General features: G+C 43.4%; 1 protein-coding gene across 1 annotated transcript in view; it reads left to right on the top strand.

Moving 5' to 3' along the window:
- ARHGAP35 (Rho GTPase activating protein 35) overlaps window positions 1-24,606 on the top strand; it is a 50,197-nt gene that overhangs the window by 13,390 nt on the left and 12,201 nt on the right. The window contains exons 2-3 of the mRNA XM_081335018.1: window positions 5,893-9,784; window positions 16,876-17,020. Of these exons, the coding sequence (XP_081191144.1) occupies window positions 6,092-9,784; window positions 16,876-17,020 (3,838 nt within the window). The 5' untranslated portion in view covers window positions 5,893-6,091. The remainder of the gene's footprint in view (window positions 1-5,892; window positions 9,785-16,875; window positions 17,021-24,606) is intronic.

Raw genomic sequence — 24,606 nt, 5'->3', positions numbered from 1 at the left:
GGGCATGTTTCCTTTTGGTTAAAAAGAGCATCCAGCAGACAAGAAAGCTGATTTAGTTGTGAGCTGCTTGTGGTATGGAAGCGTTACTTGTTCCTTAATGATAAAACATGAAAAAATAGAGTCCTACTTCTCTGAATCAGTGTAGGATTAATTAAGGTTGGCTGCAGTTCTGTGGTACTTCTCTAGCTAGTTAACTACTGTAACCTTCTGGGCTGAGGAATTTTCTCTTGTTTCCTTGCAAATGAGTAACTGTTTCACAGATATATGATAAAATATATGCATTTGTGACTGGCTAGCTAGCTAGACACTTACATTACACTAAGACTATGATTGCTTTGGATTTAGCGTAAGGGTAGGCTGTCAGTAGCCCTGGGAGTCCTCCCACCATCACGATGTCTGAAAAACTAATGGCACCTATCCCTACTTTGTTGAGGTAGAAAGCATATGAAACTGTTATGTAAGCCAAGGGTTCTCCAAACTTGGCAACTTTAATACTTGTGGACTTCAACTCCCAGAATTCCTCAGCCAGTATGCCTGAGTCTACAAGTCTTAAAGTTGCCAAGTTTGGAAACCTCTAATCTAAACCGTAAATTAGGCATAACACAATGAATAAAATAACCCAGCACAATGGATAAAACAAAGTCCCATAAACTTCCCAGAGGAAGTACCCTGGCCTGCTGACGTACATGATACAGAGTCACCTGTTGGGCCCTCAGCTTGTCCATCACAGCTGATGATGCGTGCATCCCTGGCTTAGCCTGATCCATTTTGATTTGTAAAGGATATATTCTGGCAGTTGAGGTCCAGACATCTTCAAATGGCAAGACTGGCTGGGGAATCCTGGGAGTTGAAGTCCACACATCTAAAAGTTGCCAAGTTTGAAAACAGTTGCTCTTAAGTATATATATGTAGATGTATTTTACTCATAAGATTCTCCAGAGTTGCTTAGTTGCTATATTGAGAACTTAAAGTACTGGTTATAGGGATGAAGCTCTTGATCCTGGTGAGGGCCAATCCATACTTTGGAGGCTGGGGGGAGGAGGAAGAGAGGGATAAGATTCCAGTGGAGATAGACAAAAATCCTCCATGTACTATCATCCCCATGAATGGCTTAAGATATTACCTATTTAATGTATTTTTTACACCTGAATCCTGCTTTTCATGCATGGATCCTCAAAAACCAATTTGTATGTAAAACAACATGTTTTACACAGAGGCCCTCTGTATTTGCTGAATAGTAATAGAAACTTGAATTCTTTAATCTAGCATTATGTAAAACCCCTGCTAGATTGAGGAGAGCAGCAAGGATGGCAAAACGTATAAGGTCAGGAAAATTCTCTGTAGAGTCAAAGGAATGAGGATGGGATAAAGCAGATTTTATCTGGTTTCATGGGTATTAGATGTCGGAACACTTGGATTGCAATTCCCCCCCCCCAAAAAAAAAATTTTTTTTAACAGTTTTCTTGGTAGGAAACTTGTTGACACAGTATAATCATGCTACTTTCTTGCTTAGAAAATACATCTGCTAAGTTTGAGCCTAAAAATGCCACAAAATTTCATTAAGCTCCTGTAAATGTTTTAACAGAGAATTGCTCACTGGCAGTTTTCCAAATTGGAGAACTTATTTGCCCCGTTATTTGTATTATTTCATTTAATAGAATGTCTCCCACATCTTTTCTAACCCAATTCTGCCTTTTTTTCTTAAGGAGAGGGGTGGTATCATTTGTAATGTGGAAACTTCTAGCACTTTCACAGCAGCTTTATAGCTTTTTAAAATTCTTTAAATGGGAAGCTGGTTGTACAGAGATAGTAAAATCATAACATGATACTCTTTTAGTACTGAAACCTCTCTCTCTCTCTCTCTCTCTCTCTCTCTCTCTCTCTCTCTCTCTCTCTCTCTCTCTCTCTCTCTCTCTCTCTCTCTCTCTCTCTCTCTCTCTCTCTCCATCCATCCTATCTTTTGGATATGTGAAAAACCCAGCCTTCTAAATTCCTCAGTGGGGACTGGAACCAGTTAAAACAACAGCTACCTTTGAGGTGTAATTGTACTTGGGATAAACTCTTGGTCAGATTCAGAGCAGGGTTGAATTTCTACTCTGTGCCAGCTTCCTCCTTCCAATTTTTTTAAAGAATTCGGAATGTTTTATCTGGTGACTCAGCTGATTTTTAAACTACTGCTTAGAAAAATTGAATGTACTTGGGATCAAATGTTCCAGGCTTCTTTTTCTAACTCAGACATACAATAGCATTAAAAACTTACAGCACCCTTTTGTCTTTTGTAATCCATTCTGAATGAAGAACTAGTTAAGCAGCATTATTTAATGATCAGAGCAAAAGGTATTATATACTGACTGCTGATTCAAAATCTACCATTGGTCATAAATCTAGAGGCCACCCTTGTTATCCTGCTGCCAATCCCCCCTTTTCAAGCATAAGAAACAGATTAAATCTATTTTAGAGTACACCCCCAGATTAACATGCCTAATATGTTTCAGAATGGTTAGAGCTGAAACAAATTGCTTACTGCTTTTTAATTAACCTCTGTATTACTACCTAGCACAATAGAATAATCCACTTTGTTCTCTATACACAAGGAGGACAACGTGCCATACCTGAACCTTAAAAACAAAAACACGAACCATTCAGTAATTAGGGAGGAAGAAACATGATATCCGTGTTCCCCAACTTGGTGCCCTCCAGATGTGTTAAGCTCGCTCAGAAGAGAAGGACATTTGTAAGCCAGTCCTTCTGGAAGGGGCTGAGTTGGGAAACTTTAAATTCTACAGGTACATGTCGACTTACAGTCATTCATTTAGTGACCTTTCAGAGATAAAATGGCACTGAAAAAGGGGTTTATGACCAGTCCTCACACTTACGTCCGTTGCAGCATCCCCATGGTGAGTGTGATCAAAATTCAGGGGCTTGGTAAATAGCACCCATTAACAACAGTTGCAGTATCTTGGGGTCATGATCGCCGTTTTCAATCTTCTCAGCTGGCTCCTGACAGGCCAAATTGATAGGAGAAGGCGGATTCTCTTAACATCTGTGTGATTCGCTTAACAACTTCAGTGCTTCATTTAACAACCATGGCAAAAGGCATAAAATTGGGCACAACTGTAAGCTTTTTTTTACAACCTAGCTTGCCCATGAAAAGCAGATATGTGGCTAATTCTAAGGATGTGATATTGTTTGGTTTATTTGATTTATATTCATCTTTTCTTTCAAGAGCTTACGAGAATCTTCCTTTAATTTATGGTTTCCAAAGTTGGCAACTTTAAGACTTGTGGAAGTTCAGGCCCACAAAAGCAACTTTTTGAGTAGGTTGGATGGAGAGAGCCAGACTGCCCTTAGAATCACCTCGGGAGCTTTTGTGGTGGAGAACCTGGGTCTCTTCATTTCTAGTCCACATTTCACCACTGCATCCTCATCCATTGAAATTAATATTTAACTGCAGGGTAAGCTCATCCATGAAGCTGACCTAACATTTCATTAGTGGATCAGTCAGCTCAGTGAGTGAGAATGGTGATTCTTTTGTAAAGTAGACTATTTAGACAGTTTCTTTTATGAATATCTTATTTTGGGAAAATGTGGAAGTGGTGTTGCCCTGTGTGTGTGTGTGTGTGTGTGTGTGTGTGTGTGTATAATTGTTCTCCTTTAAGGAAGTGTTTCTAGTGCTTTGGAAATACAGTATATTGAATCTGCCAGCAAAAAAAAAGACTGCTAACCCCCAAATTTTCAGTGGAAAAGTATTAAACTGCAAAATTCATATTTTGGCAAAGCTTTTAAAGGAAGAAAACCCACACTTGAAACAGGTTCGTATTTTTGACCGTTGCTGTGTCCAAAGGTCATGTGATCCCTATTTTGCGACCTTCTGACAAAGTCAATGGGGAAGCCAGATTCACTTAACAACCGAGTTAGTAACTTAACAACTGCAGTGATTCACTTATCAACTGAGGCAAGAAAAGTTGTAAAATGGGGCAAAACTCACTTCACAAATGTCTCACTTAGTGAAAGAAATTTTGGGCTCAATTGTGGTTGCAGGTTGAGGACTACCTGTATGCCTGGCAGAGGTGACTCCCTAGTTCCTCCTTAAAAGTACCATTCTCATTGGTGTCGTCTTCCTCTTCCTCCCATTCCATGCTCTGCCGGCTTCCCTTTCTCTACCTCCAGAAGAGGGGGAGAAACTACGAGGGACCCACATTAAGGCGCATTTGCATCAGTCCATCCTAACAGAAGCCTTTTTTAAATCTCAGCCGCTGCCTCCATAACTTTGTCCCTGGGCTGAAACAGGACTTACTTGTGGCATTGTGGGCAGGACTTTTTCCTTTGGCTTCCCAGAGAGAGAAAAAAAAGAATTGATAAACAGAAGGCCAGCTCAAAACAACTTCCTTAGTCGATGTGCTGGGCTTTTCCTTTGGCAGGCTCTTTAGAAAAGAATGTGTGTGCACACACAAGCCGCTTCTGGAATGTCGCACTGTTGGGTCTTCTACAGAAAGCACTTCCTTTTTTTTCCTGGTGCAAAATGTGGGGTGGGCCCAACTCTGACACCTGGGACGGCTTGGAAACAGCTTACAAGATAAAGAACTGCCTTATTGTTGTTGTTAGCTGCGAAGTCGTGTCTGACCCATCACGACCCCATGGACAGCGTTCCTCCAGGCCTTCCTGTCCTCTACCATCTTCTGGAGTCCCTTTAGGCTCACGCCTCCTGCTTCAGGGACTCCATCCAGCGACCTCATTCTCCGTCGTCCCCTTCTTCTCTTGCCCTCAACCTTTCCCAGCATTAGGCTCTTCTCCAGTGAGTCAGTCCTTCTCATTAGGTGGCCAAAGTATTTTGAGTTTCAACTTCAGGATCTGGCCTTCTAAAGAGCAGTCAGGGTTGATCTCCTCTAGGACTGACTGGTTGGATCGCCTTGCAGTCCAAGGGACTCGCAGGAGTCTTCTCCAGCACCGCAGTTCAAAGGCTTCAATTCTTTGGTGCTCGGTCTTATGGTCCAACTTTCACTGCTATACATTGCAACTGGGAAGACCATAGCCTTATTAGCCAAACACTATTAAAATGCAGGCTCTCCTGTGTGCTATCTATAACAGCAAGCTGTTTCTTTTCTGGAAGGAAGGGGTGGAGAAACTGCCTTTGCAAGGGACCGTCTCCCCTCCTGCTGTTGCTTGGGCCCTTTTCTGTAAAGAGGAGATCTGGGACACCCTGCGTTGGTTTTTGGCAAATGCCTGAGAGAGATGATTCCACACATACCTTTTAAGGCAGGGGTCCCCAACCTGTGGGCCATAGCCCACTATCGGCCCGTGGCCTATTTGCAGCCAGGCCACCTGAGTGGTGTGCCCGTGCCCGCCACTCACACAAATGAAGCTGTGCTACTCACACAAAACCATCCCCTCTCCCCCCACACACACATACCAGGCCACCAACCTGGAGAGGTTGGGGAACTCTGTTTTAAGGCACAGCTTGCAAGTTGGCTTGAAGGAACTGTTTTTTTTCCTACACTTTTAAAACCTGTGCCTTTTAATGATTTACTTTTTGATTTGTGTGAAGGTGTGGTCTAGTGGTTAAGGCACCAGGCTAGGAAGTTGGGAGATGGTGAGTTCTACTCCCACCTTAGGTACAAAACCCAGCTGGGTGACCTTGGGCCAATCACCAGGAGACTGTGAGTTCTAGTCCTGCCTTAGGCACAAAAGCCAACTGGATGACTTTGGGCCAGTCCCTCCCTCTCAGCCCAGGGTTGTTGTTGTGGGGAAAATAGGAGGAGGAAGGTGTGTTGGATGTGTTTGCTGCCTTGAGCTACTTGTAAAAATAATAAATGTGGGATACTGATAAATAATAAAATAAAAAAATAAATTTCAACCATCCTGATCCATTTCTTGTTTTTCTTTTTTTTCCAGGGAAAAATGCTGAGTATCCAGTTGTGAGGATCAGTGACAACTGAGCTGCTGGTGGCCACCAAGAGTGAGAACAGTTGTCTTTGCTGTGCTAATCATCCTTAATCTGAACTGCCAGTAGCGCCCCTCAACATTTTGAGGTTGCCCAGGAGAGCCCTGATAGCCTAAAAAGCAGCCCCGCGCAGAACAGGATGTTTGGACGATGATGATGGCAAGGAAGCAAGATGTCCGCATTCCCACCTACAACATCAGTGTGGTGGGTTTGTCCGGGACCGAGAAGGAGAAAGGCCAGTGCGGCATCGGGAAGTCCTGCCTCTGCAATCGGTTTGTGCGGCCGAGAGCAGACGACTTCCACTTGGACCATACCTCCGTTCTCAGCACCAGTGACTTTGGAGGACGGGTGGTTAACAATGACCACTTCCTGTACTGGGGAGAAGTGGTGCGCTCTCTGGAGGACTGTGTGGAATGTAAAATGCACGTTGTGGAACAAACAGAATTTATTGACGACCAGACTTTCCAGCCGCACCGCAGCACCGCCCTGCAGCCCTACATCAAGAGGGCCGCGGCGACCAAATTGGCCTCCGCTGAAAAGCTCATGTACTTTTGCACCGATCAGCTCGGCCTGGAGCAGGACTTTGAGCAGAAGCAGATGCCCGACGGGAAGCTGCTGGTAGACGGCTTTCTCCTCTGCATCGACGTCAGCAGAGGCATGAACAGGAACTTTGACGAGCAGCTCAAGTTTGTCACCAACCTCTACAATCAACTCGCCAAGACGAAAAAGCCCACGGTGGTGGTCCTGACGAAGTGCGATGAAGGGGTGGAGCGGTACATTCGAGATGCGCACACTTTTGTCTTCAGCAAAAAGAACCTTCAGGTGGTGGAGACCTCGGCTAGATCCAACGTGAATGTTGACTTGGCTTTCAGCACGTTAGTGCAGCTGATTGACAAAAGCAGGGGAAAGACTAAAATTATCCCGTATTTCGAGGCTTTGAAACAACAGAGCCAACAGATTGCTGCAGCGAAGGATAAGTATGAGTGGCTGGTCAGCCGTATTGTTAAAAACCACAACGAAACCTGGTCTAACGTCTCACGAAAGATGCAATCCTCTCCGGAATATCAGGATTATGTCTACTTGGAAGGGACCCAGAAAGCAAAGAAACTTTTCTTACAGCACATCTTTCGCCTCAAGCAAGAGCATATCGAGCGGAGGAAAAAGATGTACCTGGCTATGTTGCCTCTTGCCTTTGATGCTCTGATCCCAAACCTGGATGAAATCAACCACTTGAGTTGCATTAAAGTGGAGAAGCTGCTGGAGACCAAGCCAGACTTCTTAAAGTGGTTTGTAGTGCTTGAGGAGACGCCCTGGGATGCCACCAGCCACATCGACAACATGGAGAATGACCGTATTCCCTTTGACGTGATGGACACCTTGCCTGCTCAGCAGCTCTACGAGACCCACCTGGAAAAGCTGAGGAATGAGAGGAAGAGGGCAGAAATGAGAAGGGCTTTCAAAGAGAATTTAGAGACGTCCCCTTTCATAACCCCAGGAAAACCTTGGGAAGAAGCTCGCAGTTTCATCATGAGTGAGGATTTTTACATGTGGCTAGAAGAATCTGTGTACATGGATATTTACAGTCGGCACCAGAAACAAATTATCGAGAAGGCCAAGGAGGACTTCCAGGAACTGCTTCTCGAGTATTCAGAACTCTTTTATGAGTTGGAGCTCGATGCCAAACCTAGCAAAGAAAAAATGGGGGTCATCCAGGACGTCTTGGGGGAAGAGCAAAGATTTAAAGCATTGCAAAAACTGCAGGCCGAACGAGACGCCCTGATCTTGAAACATATTCACTTTGTCTACCATCCCACCAAGGACACTTGTCCCAGCTGCCCGGCTTGCGTAGATGCTAAAATAGAGCACTTAATAAGTTCCAGATTTATCAGGCCCTTGGATCGCAATCAGAAAAACTCGCTTTCCGATTCCAACATCGACCACATCAACTTAGTCATTCTTGGGAAAGATGGACTTGCCCGTGAGCTGGCGAATGAGATCCGAGCTCTTTGTACGAACGATGACAAGTACGTGATAGACGGGAAAATGTATGAGCTCTCCTTGAGACCCATCGAGGGTAATGTCCGGCTCCCGGTTAATTCTTTCCAGACGCCAACCTTCCAGCCCCACGGCTGCCTCTGCCTTTATAACTCTAAGGAATCTTTATCTTATGTTGTGGAGAGCATCGAGAAGAGTAGAGAGTCCACCCTCAGCCGAAGGGACAATCACCTAGCTCACCTTCCCCTCACCCTGATTCTGGTAAACAAGAGAGGGGACACCAGTGGAGAAACACTACACAGTTTAATACAGCAAGGCCAACAGATTGCGAGTAAATTGCAGTGCGTGTTCCTTGACCCGGCTTCCACCGGCATAGGATATGGGCGCAACATTAACGAAAAGCAGATCAGCCAAGTCCTGAAAGGCTTGCTGGATTCAAAGCGCAACTTAAACCTGATGAGCTCAACTGCAAGCCTTAAAGATCTGGCTGACATTGACCTTCGGATCGTCATGTGCTTGTTGTGCGGAGATCCTTTTAATGCTGACGATATCCTTCTCCCCGTTCTTCAGTCCCAATCCTGCCGGCCCTCCCCTTCTGGAAGCAGCAATTCCGTGTTACTTGAATACCCCATCGGACCCCACAAGAGGCGCATAGAACTCTCCTTGCTGTCTTTCCACTCCGCCTTTAGCATTCGCAAAAGCTGGCTGGTCCACGGTTACATTTTGTTTTACTCCGCCAAGCGCAAGGCATCTCTGGCTATGTTGCGTGCCTTTCTTTGCGAAGTGCAGGACATTATCCCGGTTCAGATTGTGGCGCTCACGGAGGGCTCCATCGACGTTCTAGACAATGATCTGAGTCGAGAACAGCTCACGGAGGGGGAGGAAATTGCTCAGGACATCGAAGGGAAATTCACAAGCATGCCCTGCAGCCAGCCTCAACACAAGCTGGAGATTTTCCACTTGTTCTTCAAAGATGTGGTGGAGAGGAAAAACATCATCGAGGCGACCCACATGTACGACAACGCGGCGGAAGCCTGCAGCACCACGGAAGAAGTGTTCAACTCTCCCCGAGCCGGCTCCCCTCTTTGTAATTCCAACCTGCAGGATTCTGAAGAAGACATTGAGCCTCCCAGCTACAGCCCTTTCAGAGACGACAGCTCCATGGCCACCTTCTCCAAAGACCTTTCCAAGCTCTCCATGGAACTGGAGGGCAACGATGGGCTTTCGGTCTTCTCTGTGATGAGCACTTTCGAAAGCAAACTGAACAACAAAGTACCTCCGCCCGTGAAACCAAAGCCCGCTGTCCATTTTGATATCACCAAGGGAGATCTCGCTTACTTGGAGCAAGGACACCGAGAGGGACAACGGAAACCGGTCTCCTCCAGTAGCTGGCCACCTACCGATGGCTTTGACCCTTCAGATTATGCCGAACCCATGGACGCCGTGGTCAAACCCCGGAACGAGGAGGAGAACATCTACTCTGTGCCTCACGACAGCACCCAAGGCAAAATCATCACCATTCGGAACATCAACAAAACCCAGTCCAACGGTAGTGGCAACGGGTCAGACAGCGAAATGGACACCAGCTCCTTAGAGCGGGGGCGCAAGGTGTCGCTAACTAGCAAACCGGTGTTGTATCGAACCCGATGCACGAGACTTGGGCGATTTGCCAGTTTCAGGACCAGTTTCAGTATAGGGAGCGATGATGAGTTGGGGCCCATTAGGAAGAAAGAAGAAGACCAGACGTCCCAAGGCTATAAAGGAGATAACGCTGTAATTCCCTACGAGACGACTGATGAAGACCCCAGGAAAAGAAATATCTTGCGTAGCTTGAGGAGGACCACCAAGGTAATGTGTGTGTATATGTCAGTGAGTGTCTTTAACTTCAAGTTGCGTGGTTTGACAGCCATTAGAGCAGAGGTGGGGAACAATGGCCTTTTTATGGCTTGTGGGCTTCAACTCCCAGAATTCCTGAACCAGCCATGTTCCCCACTCCTGCGTTAGAGGGTCATAATTGTTTGGTAATCCAGTTGTTTGTCCGTTCATGAAAAATAATTAGGAGCGGTTTGGGATGTTTGAAAGAGGGGTATCTGTATTTTAGGAGTCATGGAGAATAGAGGGCTGTATTTCTATGTAAGACTTGGACAATTTATTTACTATTCAGAAGCATCTGTATTGGAGAAACATTAGGAACAAATGTAAAGGATGCAACAAATACTTTCAGGGTTTGATTTAAAGACAGCATTTTGATACAGAAATTAAGGTGCTGGATCTCAGGAGACATTGGGTGACTCAGGAGACATTGGGTGACCTTGGATCATTCACTCTTTCTCTCAGCCCAGCTCACCTCTCTGGGTTGTTGTGGGGGTACCCGTCAGGAAGGAGTATTATTTACACTGCCTTGAGTTACACAGAAAGATGGGACACAAATCTAATACACAAATTCTCATAAGACTCTGTCCCTTTGCATTCTGAAAAGGTAGCCAGCAGTGATGCTCCAGTAATCTCTGATCAGAGGTACAGTTTATGTGTCTGTTCAGTAATTAAAAGAAAAACATTCTAATCAGATACTAGTACGTTATTTTTTTTCCCATGTAAGATTCCATCTCTTCTCTTTTTTAAGTCCAGCTTCAGAAAGCAATTTTCAAATAAGCAGCTGGCCCTTTTGAAAATAATGGATTTTGAACAGCTAGTTGTCAAGTATACAATGTGGACTTTGTGTTTCAACTTATTTTCTGGGAAATTCATTACTGTTCTAGTTTGTGATATGACATCAAAAATACGCCCCAAAGGACAGATTGTAACGTCAATATATTATATATATATATGTTTTCATTTCTCATGTGATTTTTCCCCCCTCTTAATCTGTACTTTTGTAGACGAGTTTTAAATGACATCAGAAAGGATTTCTTTCTTTCACGGAAGGACCAGGGTCTCTTTAAACAATGCTGTGGCTGCTTTACAAAACGGTGGTGATTTCATTCTTGCAGCAGTTGTCCTGCTGCCAGCAGGGTGGACTTCTCCGCATTGGCAGGAGAGCTGCGTTACTGGAAGAGGGGGGTGGGGGGGGAGATACAAAGGCAAGCCAGATTTTTTTTTTAAAAAAAACCCTCTGTTTGAAAAAGCTTAAATAATGACTCAGAGCTTGCTACTTAAAACAACAACTATATTTTACTTTAAAATTACATGATGGCTCTGTGCATTGCAAGCTGAAAGCAGAAACAGAAATCTAATTCTAACACACACACACACACACACACACACACACACACACACAGAGTCTACAGTGGCATCTTACAGCTTCTAATTGGAAAACAACGCTTGATGAGAAAGGGTATGAATATTATTAACTCTTCCATTCCTTTATGGGACAGGAAAAAAACCCTCCAGGCTCCTTTTTGCCCCAGGCCATCTGTTTGAACTGTGAGTAAAAAGAAGAGAGAAGAGTCAGGCATCAAGAGAGAGGAAATAGCCAAGAGATCTCTTTCAGTAGTTTGCAGAAATTCTAACTTGCCGTCAAGAAATAAAATGAAATAAAAACTGCTCACTGGAATATATTCAGGGCGGGAGATAAAATAGTTGCTGACCTGCCTCTTAATCAGCAGACGGAGCCCAGATAGACGACTAAGCTCAGTCGGTGGGTTTTCAACGCTGGGGCAAGGGAAAGTTTAAACAATCTGAAAGATTTTTCTACGGATTGCTCTGCCGGAAATACAGATACAGGCAGTCCTCGACTTACGACCACAATTGAGCCCTAAATATTTTGTTGCTAAGCAAGGCAGTTGTTAAATGAGTTTTGCCTTACTTTACGACCTTTTTTGCCGCAGTGGTTCAGTGAACTACTGCAGTTAAGTGAATAAGGAGGTTGTTAAGCGAATCTGGCCTCCCCCGTTGACTTTGCTTGTCAGAAGCCGTCTGGGAAGGTCACAAACGGTGATCAGTTGAACCCCGGATAGTTCAACTGTTCTAATTACGTGCCGGTTGTCAGGCGCCCAAATTTTGATCATGGGACCCTGGGGATGCTGCAGGGCTCGTGAGTGTGAAAACTAGTCATAAGTCACTTTTACAGTGCCGTTGTTGTAAGTCAAGGACTACCTAATGAACGTGGTGGTTGTTAAACGGCTGCCACAGTTGTAAAGCAGCCACTGTGGTTGTAAAGCAAAGCTGTGGTTCGCTACGGGTGTGCTTTTGCCAAAGTCTGGGAGAAGTCACTGGTTTTCGGCAAGACCCTTGTAAAATGTGATTGTGTGACTGTGGGATGCTGCAGATGAGCCTAATTGCAGTCATTTTGCCAAGGGCCCGAAGTTCAGTCATGTGATCGCAGGAGGGTCATGATCACCAGAACTTTAAACCTGGTTGTGTAAGTAGTGCCAAGGTAGGTCCATCGGAAATTCGGACACTCGCTAAGCAACCGGTCTACCTGTATGCAAGTGGGTTTCAGAGGGGGGGGTATTCACTGCCATGCTGTGCCTCATAACACAACCACCTCTAAAATGCAAGGTTAGCCTTCATTTATTCTTTAGCCGTTGTACACCTTTGAGGGGTGTGATCGATAGAAATGCATTATAAAAGTGGGGGTGTAGTTTGTTCATAGTTAAAAGGCCTTTTTGCCCATCTTTTTTCTTCTATGTGCATGCGGGCAGCTTGCCAAATTAATGGCTATCAGCCATGTTGCAAAATTAATACAGTTTAGGTATTTAAATCTGGACTGCCTTGCTGCTTCATTAGGCCTGTTCTCAACTGACTGTGTCATGGATTTCTAGTTGCCTCTGTCACATTGATTTTTTCCATGATAAATCAACTTGCTTTTTAATCTGCATTCCTGCACTGTAAGTTCAAGAGCTGATTCAGCATATGGGGGAAGTCACTTCTGTACGAAAACAATGACCAAATCCACTATACTTTGCCCATTTAAATATAATAGGAGAACGCTAATGGAGTTGGACTCAAAAACTGAAGATTGCGTCGATTCCATCTGTATAAAAGAATTAAGAAAGTTTACAAATTTCATTATCCCCAAGTATTAATTAGTCTGGATCATTGCTGAGGCAAGTCAGTTGAACATGCCCAGTCTGTTATATTGCCATCCGTGTTAAAAACCACACTGCAGTGCTTAGGCAAGACCAATCTAGCAAAAATCGAAGTGTGTTGCTGGATAACAAGCTGTATCTAGCTAAGGATGGCTAACAAGATATCTGTGGGAACCCCACATGCAAAATAAAACATCTACTTAAGGGAATTAACTGAAAATCCCAAATATTTTACTATTCAGATTGGTTCACATCTGAAAGAAAATAGATTTTAAAAAACCCTGCATAATAGAACTCTTTCATTTTTAGCCATAACTTACCGTTGTTCTTCTAATTGGAATATGCAGAATTAAGAACCTTTTCCAGCTGTGTCTCCTTTTTTCATTGGAACAACGCCGTTGGTCAGCCTTTGGCCACGGACGGGATAAGGGAGATCTGGTCTCGATGGAGGAGCAGGTTTGTCTCCTGTTTTCCATCTCATTTCACTGATTGAGACCTAATAATACTTTGCTCTTTTAGTTTGTATAGCTGAACTGCTGATTGTAAATCACCAGGGCTTTTTAACAGCTGGCTCCCTTTTATTGTTGCTTTACAGTCACGATGCAATATATATGGCTGCTTCTGTTACCTTTTGGATTTATTCCTCATTAAATCTCTGTAGTGCAAGCAGTGTAGGACAGCACAAGTACAAGCATCTTTCTAAGAGTTGAATCGGTGCACCTTGTTTAATCTTGACATATAACCTGCCAGGTTGAGCAGACAAGGCAAAAAGTCACACAGACTTAATACACATTTATCACAAGGACTTCGGCGTATGATTTTGTTCTGTGAAGCCAGCCACAATTGTAAATATCCCATGGTCTCTGCCTGAATGTAAGTTTCTAAACACTTTTAAGTCTGATTGAGCCAACACATTTCATTAAATTATAATTTGGCTGATGAATGGTTTGCAAGTAGCCCTCAGCTTATGACCACAGTTGAGTCCAAAATCTTGGTTGCTAAGCAAGACAGTTGCTAAGTGAGTTTTGCCCCATTTTATGACCTTGCTACAGTTGTTAAGTGAATCACTGCTGTTGATAAGTTAGTAACACAGCTGTTAACGGAATCTGGCTTCCCCATTGACTTCTTGTCAGAAGGTTGCAAAAGGGGATCACAGGACTAAAGACACTGCAGCTGTCATAATTCTGAGCCAATTGCCAAACATCCACATTTTCATCACGTGACCCTGGGAATGCTCTAACGGTCATAAGTCTGAAATAAGTTTAGAAGTCACTTTTTCCAGTGCCGTTGTAACTTTGAACGGTCACTAAATGAATGGTTGTATGTTGAGAACCACCTGATTTATCCGTGGATCGAATTTAAGCTGTGGTTACCTGGTTTAATTGCTTGTTAAAATATCTTCGTACAGAGACGTTCTTTTTCCTCTGTGGACTGAATTTTTTTTTGACACACACATACACACACACCTTGTTGTTACAAGCTAGTATTGTTCAAAATATCCTTCTGTCACCAGAACTCTAGAAGAGGAAGTTGTATGGAAATAGACTAAACAGGAAATAGACAATGGAGAGGGTGAGAAGTTTCCTGGGGCCACAAGGTTCAGGAGATGTCCTCAAGGACTGAGATTTCATCTAGGGCCTCTAGGCCACTGATCTTTCTTTCTTTCTTTCTTTCTTTCTTTCTTTCTTTCTTTCTTTCTTTCTTTCTTTCTTTCTTTCTTTCTTTCTTTCTTTCTTTCTTTCTTTCTTTCTTTCTTTTTTGAAAGAGAGGTTTAGATCAGGATTCTGGTTTGGGGGACTTAATCCTCCTCTTATGCAGTCCCTGATTTGTGGTTGTTTCCATTTGCTTTCCTCTCTGTACAGGTAGTCCTCAAGTTACGATCACAATTGAGCCCAAAATTTCCATTGCTAAGTGAAACGTTTAAGTGAATTTTGTCCGTTTCATGATCTTTCCTGCCACAATTGTTACGGGAATCCCTGCAGTTGTTCAGTTAGCGACATGGTTGTTAAGCGAATCTGGCTTCCCTCATTGACTTTGCTGGTCAGAAGGTCACAAAAGGGGAATCGTGTGACCCCGGGACGTTGCGACTGTCATTAATACATGTCAGTTGCCAATCGACTGAATTTTGATCACATGACCATGGGGATGCTGCAATGTGTGAACATCGGTCACAAGTCACTTTTTTCAGTGCTGTTGTAACTTCGCATGGTCATTAAATGGACTATTGTAAGTCGAGGACTACTTGTACTTCATAGTTCAGTGGTCAGTGGTCCTCTGCTGCTCATTTCCATCCTGTGTGAATCTTCTTCATGGTTCTAAGCTTGTCTTGGCGTGTTGTTTCAGCCTCAGCCAACCTTATTTAAGCTACAAAATACCTTCCCCAGCATTGTTTCGAAACAAATCGTGTGTGATCTGCATCGTATTACCTTAATCTGGAGGAAGCAGAACAAAACCTTCCTCGTTCACTTTTGCTGTCTTTGACGCTTGCCACTGTTTTGAATTCTCTGTCGCTCAGTGTATAAATATGTTCATAATTATTTTGGTTGTGCTGAGCCTGTTTTTCTTGTGGCTTGTGTTGTGACATATCCCTTGAATGGTTTTCCGCTTTTTATATAACATTTTCCAACTGGTATTATTTATTGGTTTAATTCCTGCCTTCAAGAGCTCATGGTGGCATAGTGACAGTTCCTTTCCCCCTCCCCATTCCCCCCCACACACACACACTCACAGCACGGGGGCAGGATAGAGAGAGTGGCTGACCCAAAGATACCAGAGAGATTCCTTGGCTGAGGATGGTTTGGAATCTGGGTGGCCCTGCACCTAGTCTGTACAGTGACTCTCATAACATGTTTATGGACTCTTTATTTATTAGATTTTTATGCCACTTTTATTGCTTTATATTAACTCAAAGGGACGTGGTGGCTCAGTGGGTTAGGACGCTGTGCTTGTCAATCAGAAGATTGGCAGTTTGGTGATCCCAGGTGCCACGTAACAGAGTGAGCGCCTGTTACTCGTCCCAGCTTCTGCCAACCTAGTAGTTCGAAAGCACGTAAAAATGCAAGTAGAAAAATAGGGACCACTACGGTGGGAGGGTAACAGCGTTCCGTGCGCCTTTGGCGTCTAGTCATGCCGGCCACATGACCACGGAGACGTCCTCGGACAAGCGCTGGCTCTTCGGCTTTGAAACGGAGATGAGCACCGGCCCTTAGAGTTGGAAACGACTAGCACGCATGTGCAGGGGAACCTTTTCCTTTACCTTATTAACTCAAGGTGACGAATATACATAATACTCCTTTCTCTTCCAATTTTCCCCATAACAAGAACCTTGTAAAGGTAGGTTGGGCTGAGAAAGAGTAACTGGCCCAAAGTTACCTAGTTGCTCTCGTGCCTAAGGTGGGACTAGAACACAGTGTGTCTTGGTGATTGGCTTTAATGGCTAAGGCGGGACTAGAACTCATTGTCTCCTGGTGATTGGCCCAAAGTCTACCAGCCAGTTTTTAAGCCTAAAATGGGACTAGAACTCACCTCCTGGTGATTGACCCAAAGTCACACAACTGACAGCCATGCCTAAGGCGGAAGTAGAACTCATTGCCTCCTGATGATTGACCTAAAGACATCCAGCCAAATTCATGGCTAAGGTGGGACTAGAACTCCCCATCTCCTGATTTCTAGATCAGCACCTTAACCACTACACTGAATTGGATTTCCATATTGGAAGCATAACTTACACCAAATATGATTTAACAGCAACTTCTGCTTTCAGATATATAGATTCCATTTGTCTAATCAGATATAAGGTTTTTAAGGTAAATCTGGGGCTGGCATTTTTAGGCAATAAAATAGACCACCTTCCTTCTTTGTGACTATACATTCCTGGCCATACTAACTCAGATTAATTGTTTTCTACAGAAACCAAAGCCTAAGCCTCGACCATCTATCACAAAGACTACATGGGAGAGCAACTATTTTGGGGTGCCTTTGACCACTGTAGTGACCCCAGAGAAACCCATTCCCATTTTTATTGAGAGATGCATTGAATACATTGAAGCAACAGGTAAGCAGGAAGGGAATGTTTTAAGGGTTAAAGTTGGTGCTTAAGGGGAGTGGCAGCCACAGAGTGGCGGAGCAGCATTGCTTAAGTGGGCACAGCTGGGTCTGGCATAATTTGGGGTTTTCCCCTTTTTTAAAAAATGTGATATATCTATTTTAATGACAGGCCCTTGATGCTCTCTGAGCTTGGTTGTTTTCTTGCAGATGTTTCATTACCCAAACTAGGTAACGCCATCAGTGCTAGGTTAACACTCCCCTTCTAGTACTGATAATGTTATTAGTTTGTATAATGAACCATTTGCAAGAAAACAGCCAAGTTCAGAGAGTATCAAAGACTCTGCATTTTACCCTGAGCTACAAATATTCTCCTCTGTCGGTATCTATTGTAAGACATGCATTTCAGCTTTCATCTATTTTGTTCATTATAATGAAGGGAAACCGTTTATGGCTTTTGTAACCTAGAGAGAGGTGCTCTGAGGGGTACAAAGAGGGGAATCAGGGGCCACAGGTTCTCCACTCCTGGTTAGAGATACCTGACCCTGTACCTGACCCTGCTAGCGAGTGTTATGTGGGCGCTAGCACCGCCCTGTTTGCATCACGCGTGCTCGCAGCCCTGTTTTCATGCAGGCGCGTGTGCACAAAATGCTTCTCCCTTTCTGTCCGGTCCGCCAACCGAGAAAGGCTGGAGACCTTTGCTCTGACAGACTCAAGTGATGGAGCAAAACAAAGGGTTTCTTTTATCATGCTTTGTCTTGGAACCTGTGAGTAAATAACACATTGTTAAACAGAAACCACTGGGCCATCCACTGTCTGCCTCAGCAGAAGAAATAAAAAATGAATTCGGGACAGGAATAAATCCGAAAGTCTCAGCACGCTGGTTAGGAAACCAAAATGATTTGTCCACCTAACTATTGAATTCAGTTTAAGCTAAAACCGCTTGGAAGGCATTATGTATTCTGGCAGAATTTGAACTTGGACTTCAAAGTGTTCTGTAGGTATTGCTGCCATCTGTCTTTCCCTTGGTTAATTATGTAGAGATAACCTTTGAACCAACAGAAGAATTTTAGGTGGCTGTGTCTTACATCACAACTATGCCTGAGAGGGTCATCCATCTGTATTTGTTACATTAAATAAATATACTTATAATCAATAAACATATGCAATTCAAATATTTATTATAGTTAAATCTTTTGCACTTGGCTCTCAGAACCCATGAACCAACATGGACTTGCTACTTTTTTGCGAAGGCTTAAGCAAATTTTTAAGGCCTCCCATCTAAGTGATAGTCTTCCAAACTTCATTCCTTATCAGCTCTCCCCTTTGCTGCATCAATAATTGACAGCAGTGCCTAACTGGGGAGGTTCAAACAGAATATGAATCTTTTTATCCCTTGCAGCTACAGTGGGTGAAATTGGATAACATCTGCCAGCTGCTTAATTATTTAACTATTAGCCAGGTTGATCTGGAAGCCTTAAAAGAGATCCTTGCATACGCGTATCCCCTCAGGATAAATGCTCGGCAAACCTTGGGGTAAAACCGCAATGCTGACTTTTGGCTGCGGAATTTGCTCTTATTTCTAGTGGAGATAAGAATGTCAGGTTAGTTATTTGGACTGAGACGTTTGTTTTGCCTTTTAGCCCCGTCCTCCCTGGCTCCTTACGAGGACCCATCTTGGCCGCCTTCATTTTGGGGCATGAGTAACATTTGCTGGTGGATCTGAGGACCCATTTGTTGAAATCGCTCATTCGATGCTGGATGAAGTTCTGGTTTGCTCATCTGCCAGCTTGAAAGCAAGGCTGCAGATCCTTTTCGTGGCTGCTAAGAACTCCGATGTTCTTGGGGGAAACCAGATAACGGCAGGCATTCTGATTATGCGCGCTGTTGAGGGTATATAGACATATTGAACACTCGTTTTTTTAGTGTTCTGTTCCCACCAGCAGGAAATAAAGACTAACTGAGAGTGAGGAGAGGTAGTCCTCAACTTACAACAGTTCATGTAGTGACTGTTCGAAGTTACAACAGAACTGGGAAAAAAAAGACTTATGATCCATTGCACCATCCCCACGGTCACGTGATTTACATTCGAATGCTTGACAACTGACTCACATTTATGACGGTTGCAGTGTCCCAGAGTCATGTGATCATCTTTTGAAAACTTCCAACAAGCAAAGTCAACGGGGAAACCAGATTCACTTAACAACCATGCTGCTGATTTAACAACTGCAGTGATTCACTTAACAAATGTGGCAAAAAAGGTCATTAAATGGGGGGAAATGTCTCAGCAACATAAATTTTGGGCTCAATTGTGGTCCTAAGTCAAGGACTACCTATACTTCACAAGCAGGATTAAAACCTAAATAGTAGATAATAATATCTTGGCAATTTTAAGACTTGTGGACTTCAACTCCCAGAATTTCCCAGCCAGCAGAGTTGTTAAGTGTGTTTTGCCCCATTTTACGACTTTTCTTGCCGCAGCTATTAAGTGAATCCTGTCAGTAACATGGTTGTTAAGTGAATCCGGCTTCCACATTGACTTTGCTTCTCAGAAAATGACCCCGGGACACGGCAACCGTCATAAAAACATGCTAGTTGCCAAGAACCCAAATTTTTGATCACGTGACCGTGGGGATGCCGTAGCTGTCATAAGTGTGCAACACAGTCATACATGCCTTTTTTCAGTGCTGCTGTAACTTTGAACGGTCACTAAACAAATGGTTGTAACTTGAGGACGACCTGCAGCGTGCCCACCTCTCCATGCCTGGTGGAATTTTGTTTTTCGATAACAGTCTTTTGTGCCACTTCACAAAAACATTCAAAAACCACTCGACAGGGCCCTGGGGTGGGTGGGGAGGAGGTGGTCTGCTTTTCAAGGGGAAATAATCACCTTATCAGCACTCTCACTCTGTTCTGGGCCAGGCTCCAGCCTTCTCCTGCTGCATCTCCTTGGCTTGCATCAGGTGAATTTTATAGCAAATAGGAAATCGGCCTTGGTCTCATCAGCTGTTAAAAGCGCTTGAAGAGGGCCACTTTCATACAAGCTCCTCCCTCGTACAAAGGTAATACTACGCGATTTAAATTAAATTCACACAGAACGGATTATAAACCAATAAAATAGTCATCTATGATGTTTCCTTAATGCTAATAAACCCTGAGATTACAGTACATGTATAATTTAACACAGAATATTTTTGGAAAGAACGAAAGATTCAGATATGTATTTTACAAGCCAAAGATTATGTGATTGCATAGCTAACATGTTTCATTTTACCGACTGAAAATAAGCAAGAGTGTCAAAATATTTATTTTCCACTTTAAAAAAAACAAACCACGTCTCTAACTGTATTAGAGGAGATGTAATGAAAATATATCAGTTGGACTGTGTCTGAATTATGAGAGATTGAAAAATTGTCTTTAAAGTTAGACAGAATAGGAAGTAGGAAATGAAAAAGTAAAAATGTAGCGTCCGTGGAATTAGTCTAGTGGGGTCCTCCCCCCCCCCCGAGATAAAAGAGGAATTTTACCAGAGTGGTTGGCTCCATCAAGCATTACTTAGTATGATGACCATGACTCAACATAGTGAGTTTGGGCTTAGTTAAACAAAGGAAACATTGAGGTATTTTTCAAAGCAATCTTCTAGAGTTCACATGGTTACCATCTGCAAATGTCTTGGAGAACTTGGCAACGCAACTGGAATTCAGTCTTCTGTAGTGCCGTAGAAAGCTTGGGCTGTGGCATGGAGAAAATTGAATGGACGACTTTCAAACCCCATAGCTGGCTGGGGAATGCTGGAAGTTGAAGTCCACATGTCTTCAAGTTGCCCCGGCTGAGAAACCCTAGTCTAGAAATTGCTGTGACATTCATTTGGCCAGTCACGCACAGACCTAGGCCTCTGTTCTTCACTGGGATGCCAGAATAATGAAACCCACAACTGAAGCTCCACCCTTTCATCCTTGCCTTGCAACTTGGCATGCACACCTGTAAAGGACCTTTAGAGGTTACAGTCTGGGAGCTGGTTTCAGCTAAGAGACGGTGCAGATTTAAAAGTATAAACTCTTGGAGTTGATCCGATTTTTAGCTCATCGATTGTATTTGACAACTGCTCTGCCCCTGTGATGCTACCGACACATTGCAAAAGAGATGCGTGTGCAGCTCTCTGAATGTAAACTTGAACCTCGAGGAATTTTTGATACTTGATAGAAGGACACAGAGGATAATAATCAGACTGATGGGCCCAGGGCGATATTGAGAAGTTTGTTTTTTCTAGTCCTCGACAATCTTCACGTTTTTTGTGGCTTCCTTGATCGGTTAGGATGAAAATAACAAGAACAGTAGCTCTCAAGGGTAGGCCAATAGCACCACGTCGGCCCAAGAATCGGCAGGAGCTGTTGACATCAGAAAAGAAGCTGGCACTTCTGTGAGGGCCCCATCAGAATTTCAGCCGGCTGATGTAATTGACTCGGAATGTGGGAATGCAAGAATAGATACCACAGCACAGATTTTAAAAAGAAAGAAAGAAAATCAGGAGATTTGCAGTTTTAAGAATTGCTTCAATATGGTTGTTTTCGATTAAGAAATTGCACACTGGAAGGAAAACAAAATGCAAGTGGTTCTGTGGAAGGATTGTTTCAGAATTTAACAATTTTTCTTTGAGAGTGACAACGATCGATTGGATGGTGCACTTGTATTGTAGAGGTTATGTAAAATCTCTAATACCCATACAGATTTTGCCTTCTAGGACAGTGTTTCTCGAAGTTGACAGCTTTAAGACCTGTGGATGCCAACTCCCAGAATTCCCCAGCCAGCATGGCTGGCTGGGGAATTCTGAGAGTTAAAGTCCACAGGTCTTAAAGTGGTCAGAGTTGAGAAACACTGTTCTACGTGAGGATGCAGGCCAAGCGTTTTAACCAGAGTCAGATTTCAGGGAGTCTATGAACTTCAGTGGGAAAGGAAAATAACTGCCTTTTCACTGATCACTAACTGAAAATTAGCTTGTCTTGTTATTGGTTTAATAGATTGGGGGGAAAGCCATATATATTGTCATATTGCATATTTTAAAATATTTTGATCATTGTACTTGAGCATAATTTGTTTCCCTTATAATACAATCTATGAAATATTTAATGCATTTAAATCATTCCCCCCTCGAGCTGACTATAAGTTTACCAGACTTCCAAAGGTGCCCAAAATATCGCCTTGTGATGTAAGCTAAATGCATTTCTGCTATTCTCCACTTTCATACTAATCACATTTTTCACACATATTTGAGCAAAAGCAAATTTTGTTTGTGCTGACATCATTGATAGCAAATGGCACCTTAACGTGTTTCTAATTTAGTTATAAGCTTGGATCAATTAGACATTTTGATTTTTTTGCAGGAATATTTTTAATATTTTCTAACACTGCAAGAAGAGTGCTAAATATAGGATGGACATCAAATAGCGTGTTGAAAGGCTGATATCTGCTTTCAAAAATGAAATGTTTACAGAAAAACACAGATTTTTGGTGCAGTTTATTGCCATATTTAGGCTAAAGTTCCTTGAAAGACATGATGTGGAAAAGAGCAGGTTATAAATATATACTTTGAGAATAAGCTAGCTTGCATCCTTGAGTTTTTGCTACCTGAGAATTTTGTTTGTTGAGATCGAGTATATCTGATTGGGATAAGGTGTTTTACAGCCATACTTTAGCCGGTACCATTCCCATTTTATGGAATGGTAAGTGAAGAGCTGAGCAGCAACTGAAATAAGATTTGAACAGAAGCGTGCAGATTTGTTAGATTTTTTAAAAATAGATGATTACTATGTGTTCGCTTTTGAATGTTTTCTGCTGTTCACATTATAATGGAATAACAGAGGTAGAAGGGGCCTCCGAGGTCTTCTAGTCCAACCCCCTGCTCATGCAGAAGACCCTGTAGTGTTGCAGACAGATGGATGTCCAATCTCTTTTTAAAAACCTCCAGTGACTGAGTCCCCACAAATTCTGGAGGCAAGTCGTTCCACTGATTATTGTTCTCACAAATTCCTCCTTAGTTGTAGGTTGGTTGTGTCTTTGATAAGCTTCCATCCGTTACTTCTTGCTCTGCCCCTCGGGTGCTTTAACATGCATTGAAAACTTCCTCTTCCTACCTCTTTCCCCTAATTTAAGCTTCTTTCCCTCTGTCGATCATTAACCATGTCAAATAACCCTGGCTGTTAATTTGCATATACAGCAAAACAATTGTCCTTCCATCACAGCTATATTTAGAGACTGTTTGCTGCCTTCAGGAAGGATGAGGAGGCATCGCTGCATAATTTCCAACTTCTCACAATTGTCCCATTCTGGAAACGACCGTGTTCGACGGAGTAACTCGATTGGACACTGTGGGCTTCTCTGTTGCATCAAAGGGCAATGGGAAAAAAGGAAGGCCTTAGTTCCAAGAGGCATTATTATATTTGTGTCTTCCACTAGACTAGCGGAAGCCCATTAGCTGCTCTGCTACAGCTTTGCTCTGGGCATGACTGATGAATGGAGCGTGTGGGCTGGTTATAGGAAGCCACTGGGGATCGGCCCACATGTAAGAAGGCCTCCGTCGGTCCTCTTGGGTCACAGAATCCCATTCGCTTTGCCTTACTGAAAACAGCGTCCACAAACAGGACCCAAGCAAGGCCTTAGCTTCAAAGGAGGCCGCCTTTAAAATGATCCGTGACGCTGTTGAGACTCTCAAGTGGATGTGGACATGTTAGGGAAGGAAAGGGATTAGTTTCCCTGCCCGCTTGCTCCAGTGCTGCTTTGTTCCCGTACAGGTAGTCCTCGACTTACAACCATTCGTTTAGTGACCGTTCAAAGTTACAACAGCACTAAAAGAAAAGTGGCTTGTGACCACTTTTCACCCTGATGACCGTTGTTGCAGCATCCCCACGGTCACCTGATCAAAATTCAAACACTTGGCAGCTGACTCACATTTACGACGGTCGCAGTGTCCGGGGGTCACATGATCCCCTTTTGTGACCTTCTGACAAGCAGAGTCAATGGGGAAGCCAGGTTCACTGAACAACCAGGTTCCTCACTTGAAAACTGCAGTGATTCGCTTACCAACTGAGGCAAGAAAAGTCGTAAAATGGGGCAAAACTCACTTCACAAATGTCTTGCTTAGCCACAGAAATGTTGGGCTCAGTCGTTGTAAGTCAAGGATGACCTGTAGTGTAAAGGGAAATTTTACAATGTGTAATTTTAAGCCCAAATTAAACCATGGGAAGTTACATTCCAGGTTTCTTGTATAATAAGTGTTTTGGATCGCCGCTGAACGGGTCGTGAGCTTTAGTTGCCTATATTTTGCCTGCCTGTGAATTAGATATGTATCTGTCAACAAAGTGGCTTGGTTTTGGCACAAAAATGGGTCTATTGTAATAGCTCACCTACTGTTCTGAGTACACAACGCCTGCCTAGTTTTGTGTGTGACAAGGATTGGGTGTAAAACAGGATTTTATAACATAAACATGGAAGTGGATTGCAGGAAATATTACTAAACATTGCTTTTTCACTGCAGCGAAGCTGAGTGGCTTTTGCAATCGATGGTGTGATTGGGAAGCTGTTGCTGGCTCAGACCTTGGT

The sequence above is a fragment of the Vipera berus genome (assembly GCF_964194415.1).
Source record: "Vipera berus genome assembly, chromosome: 9".
In the NCBI taxonomy this organism is placed as follows: Eukaryota; Metazoa; Chordata; class Lepidosauria; order Squamata; family Viperidae; genus Vipera; species Vipera berus.
This window is presented reverse-complemented; position numbering and strand designations above follow the sequence as displayed.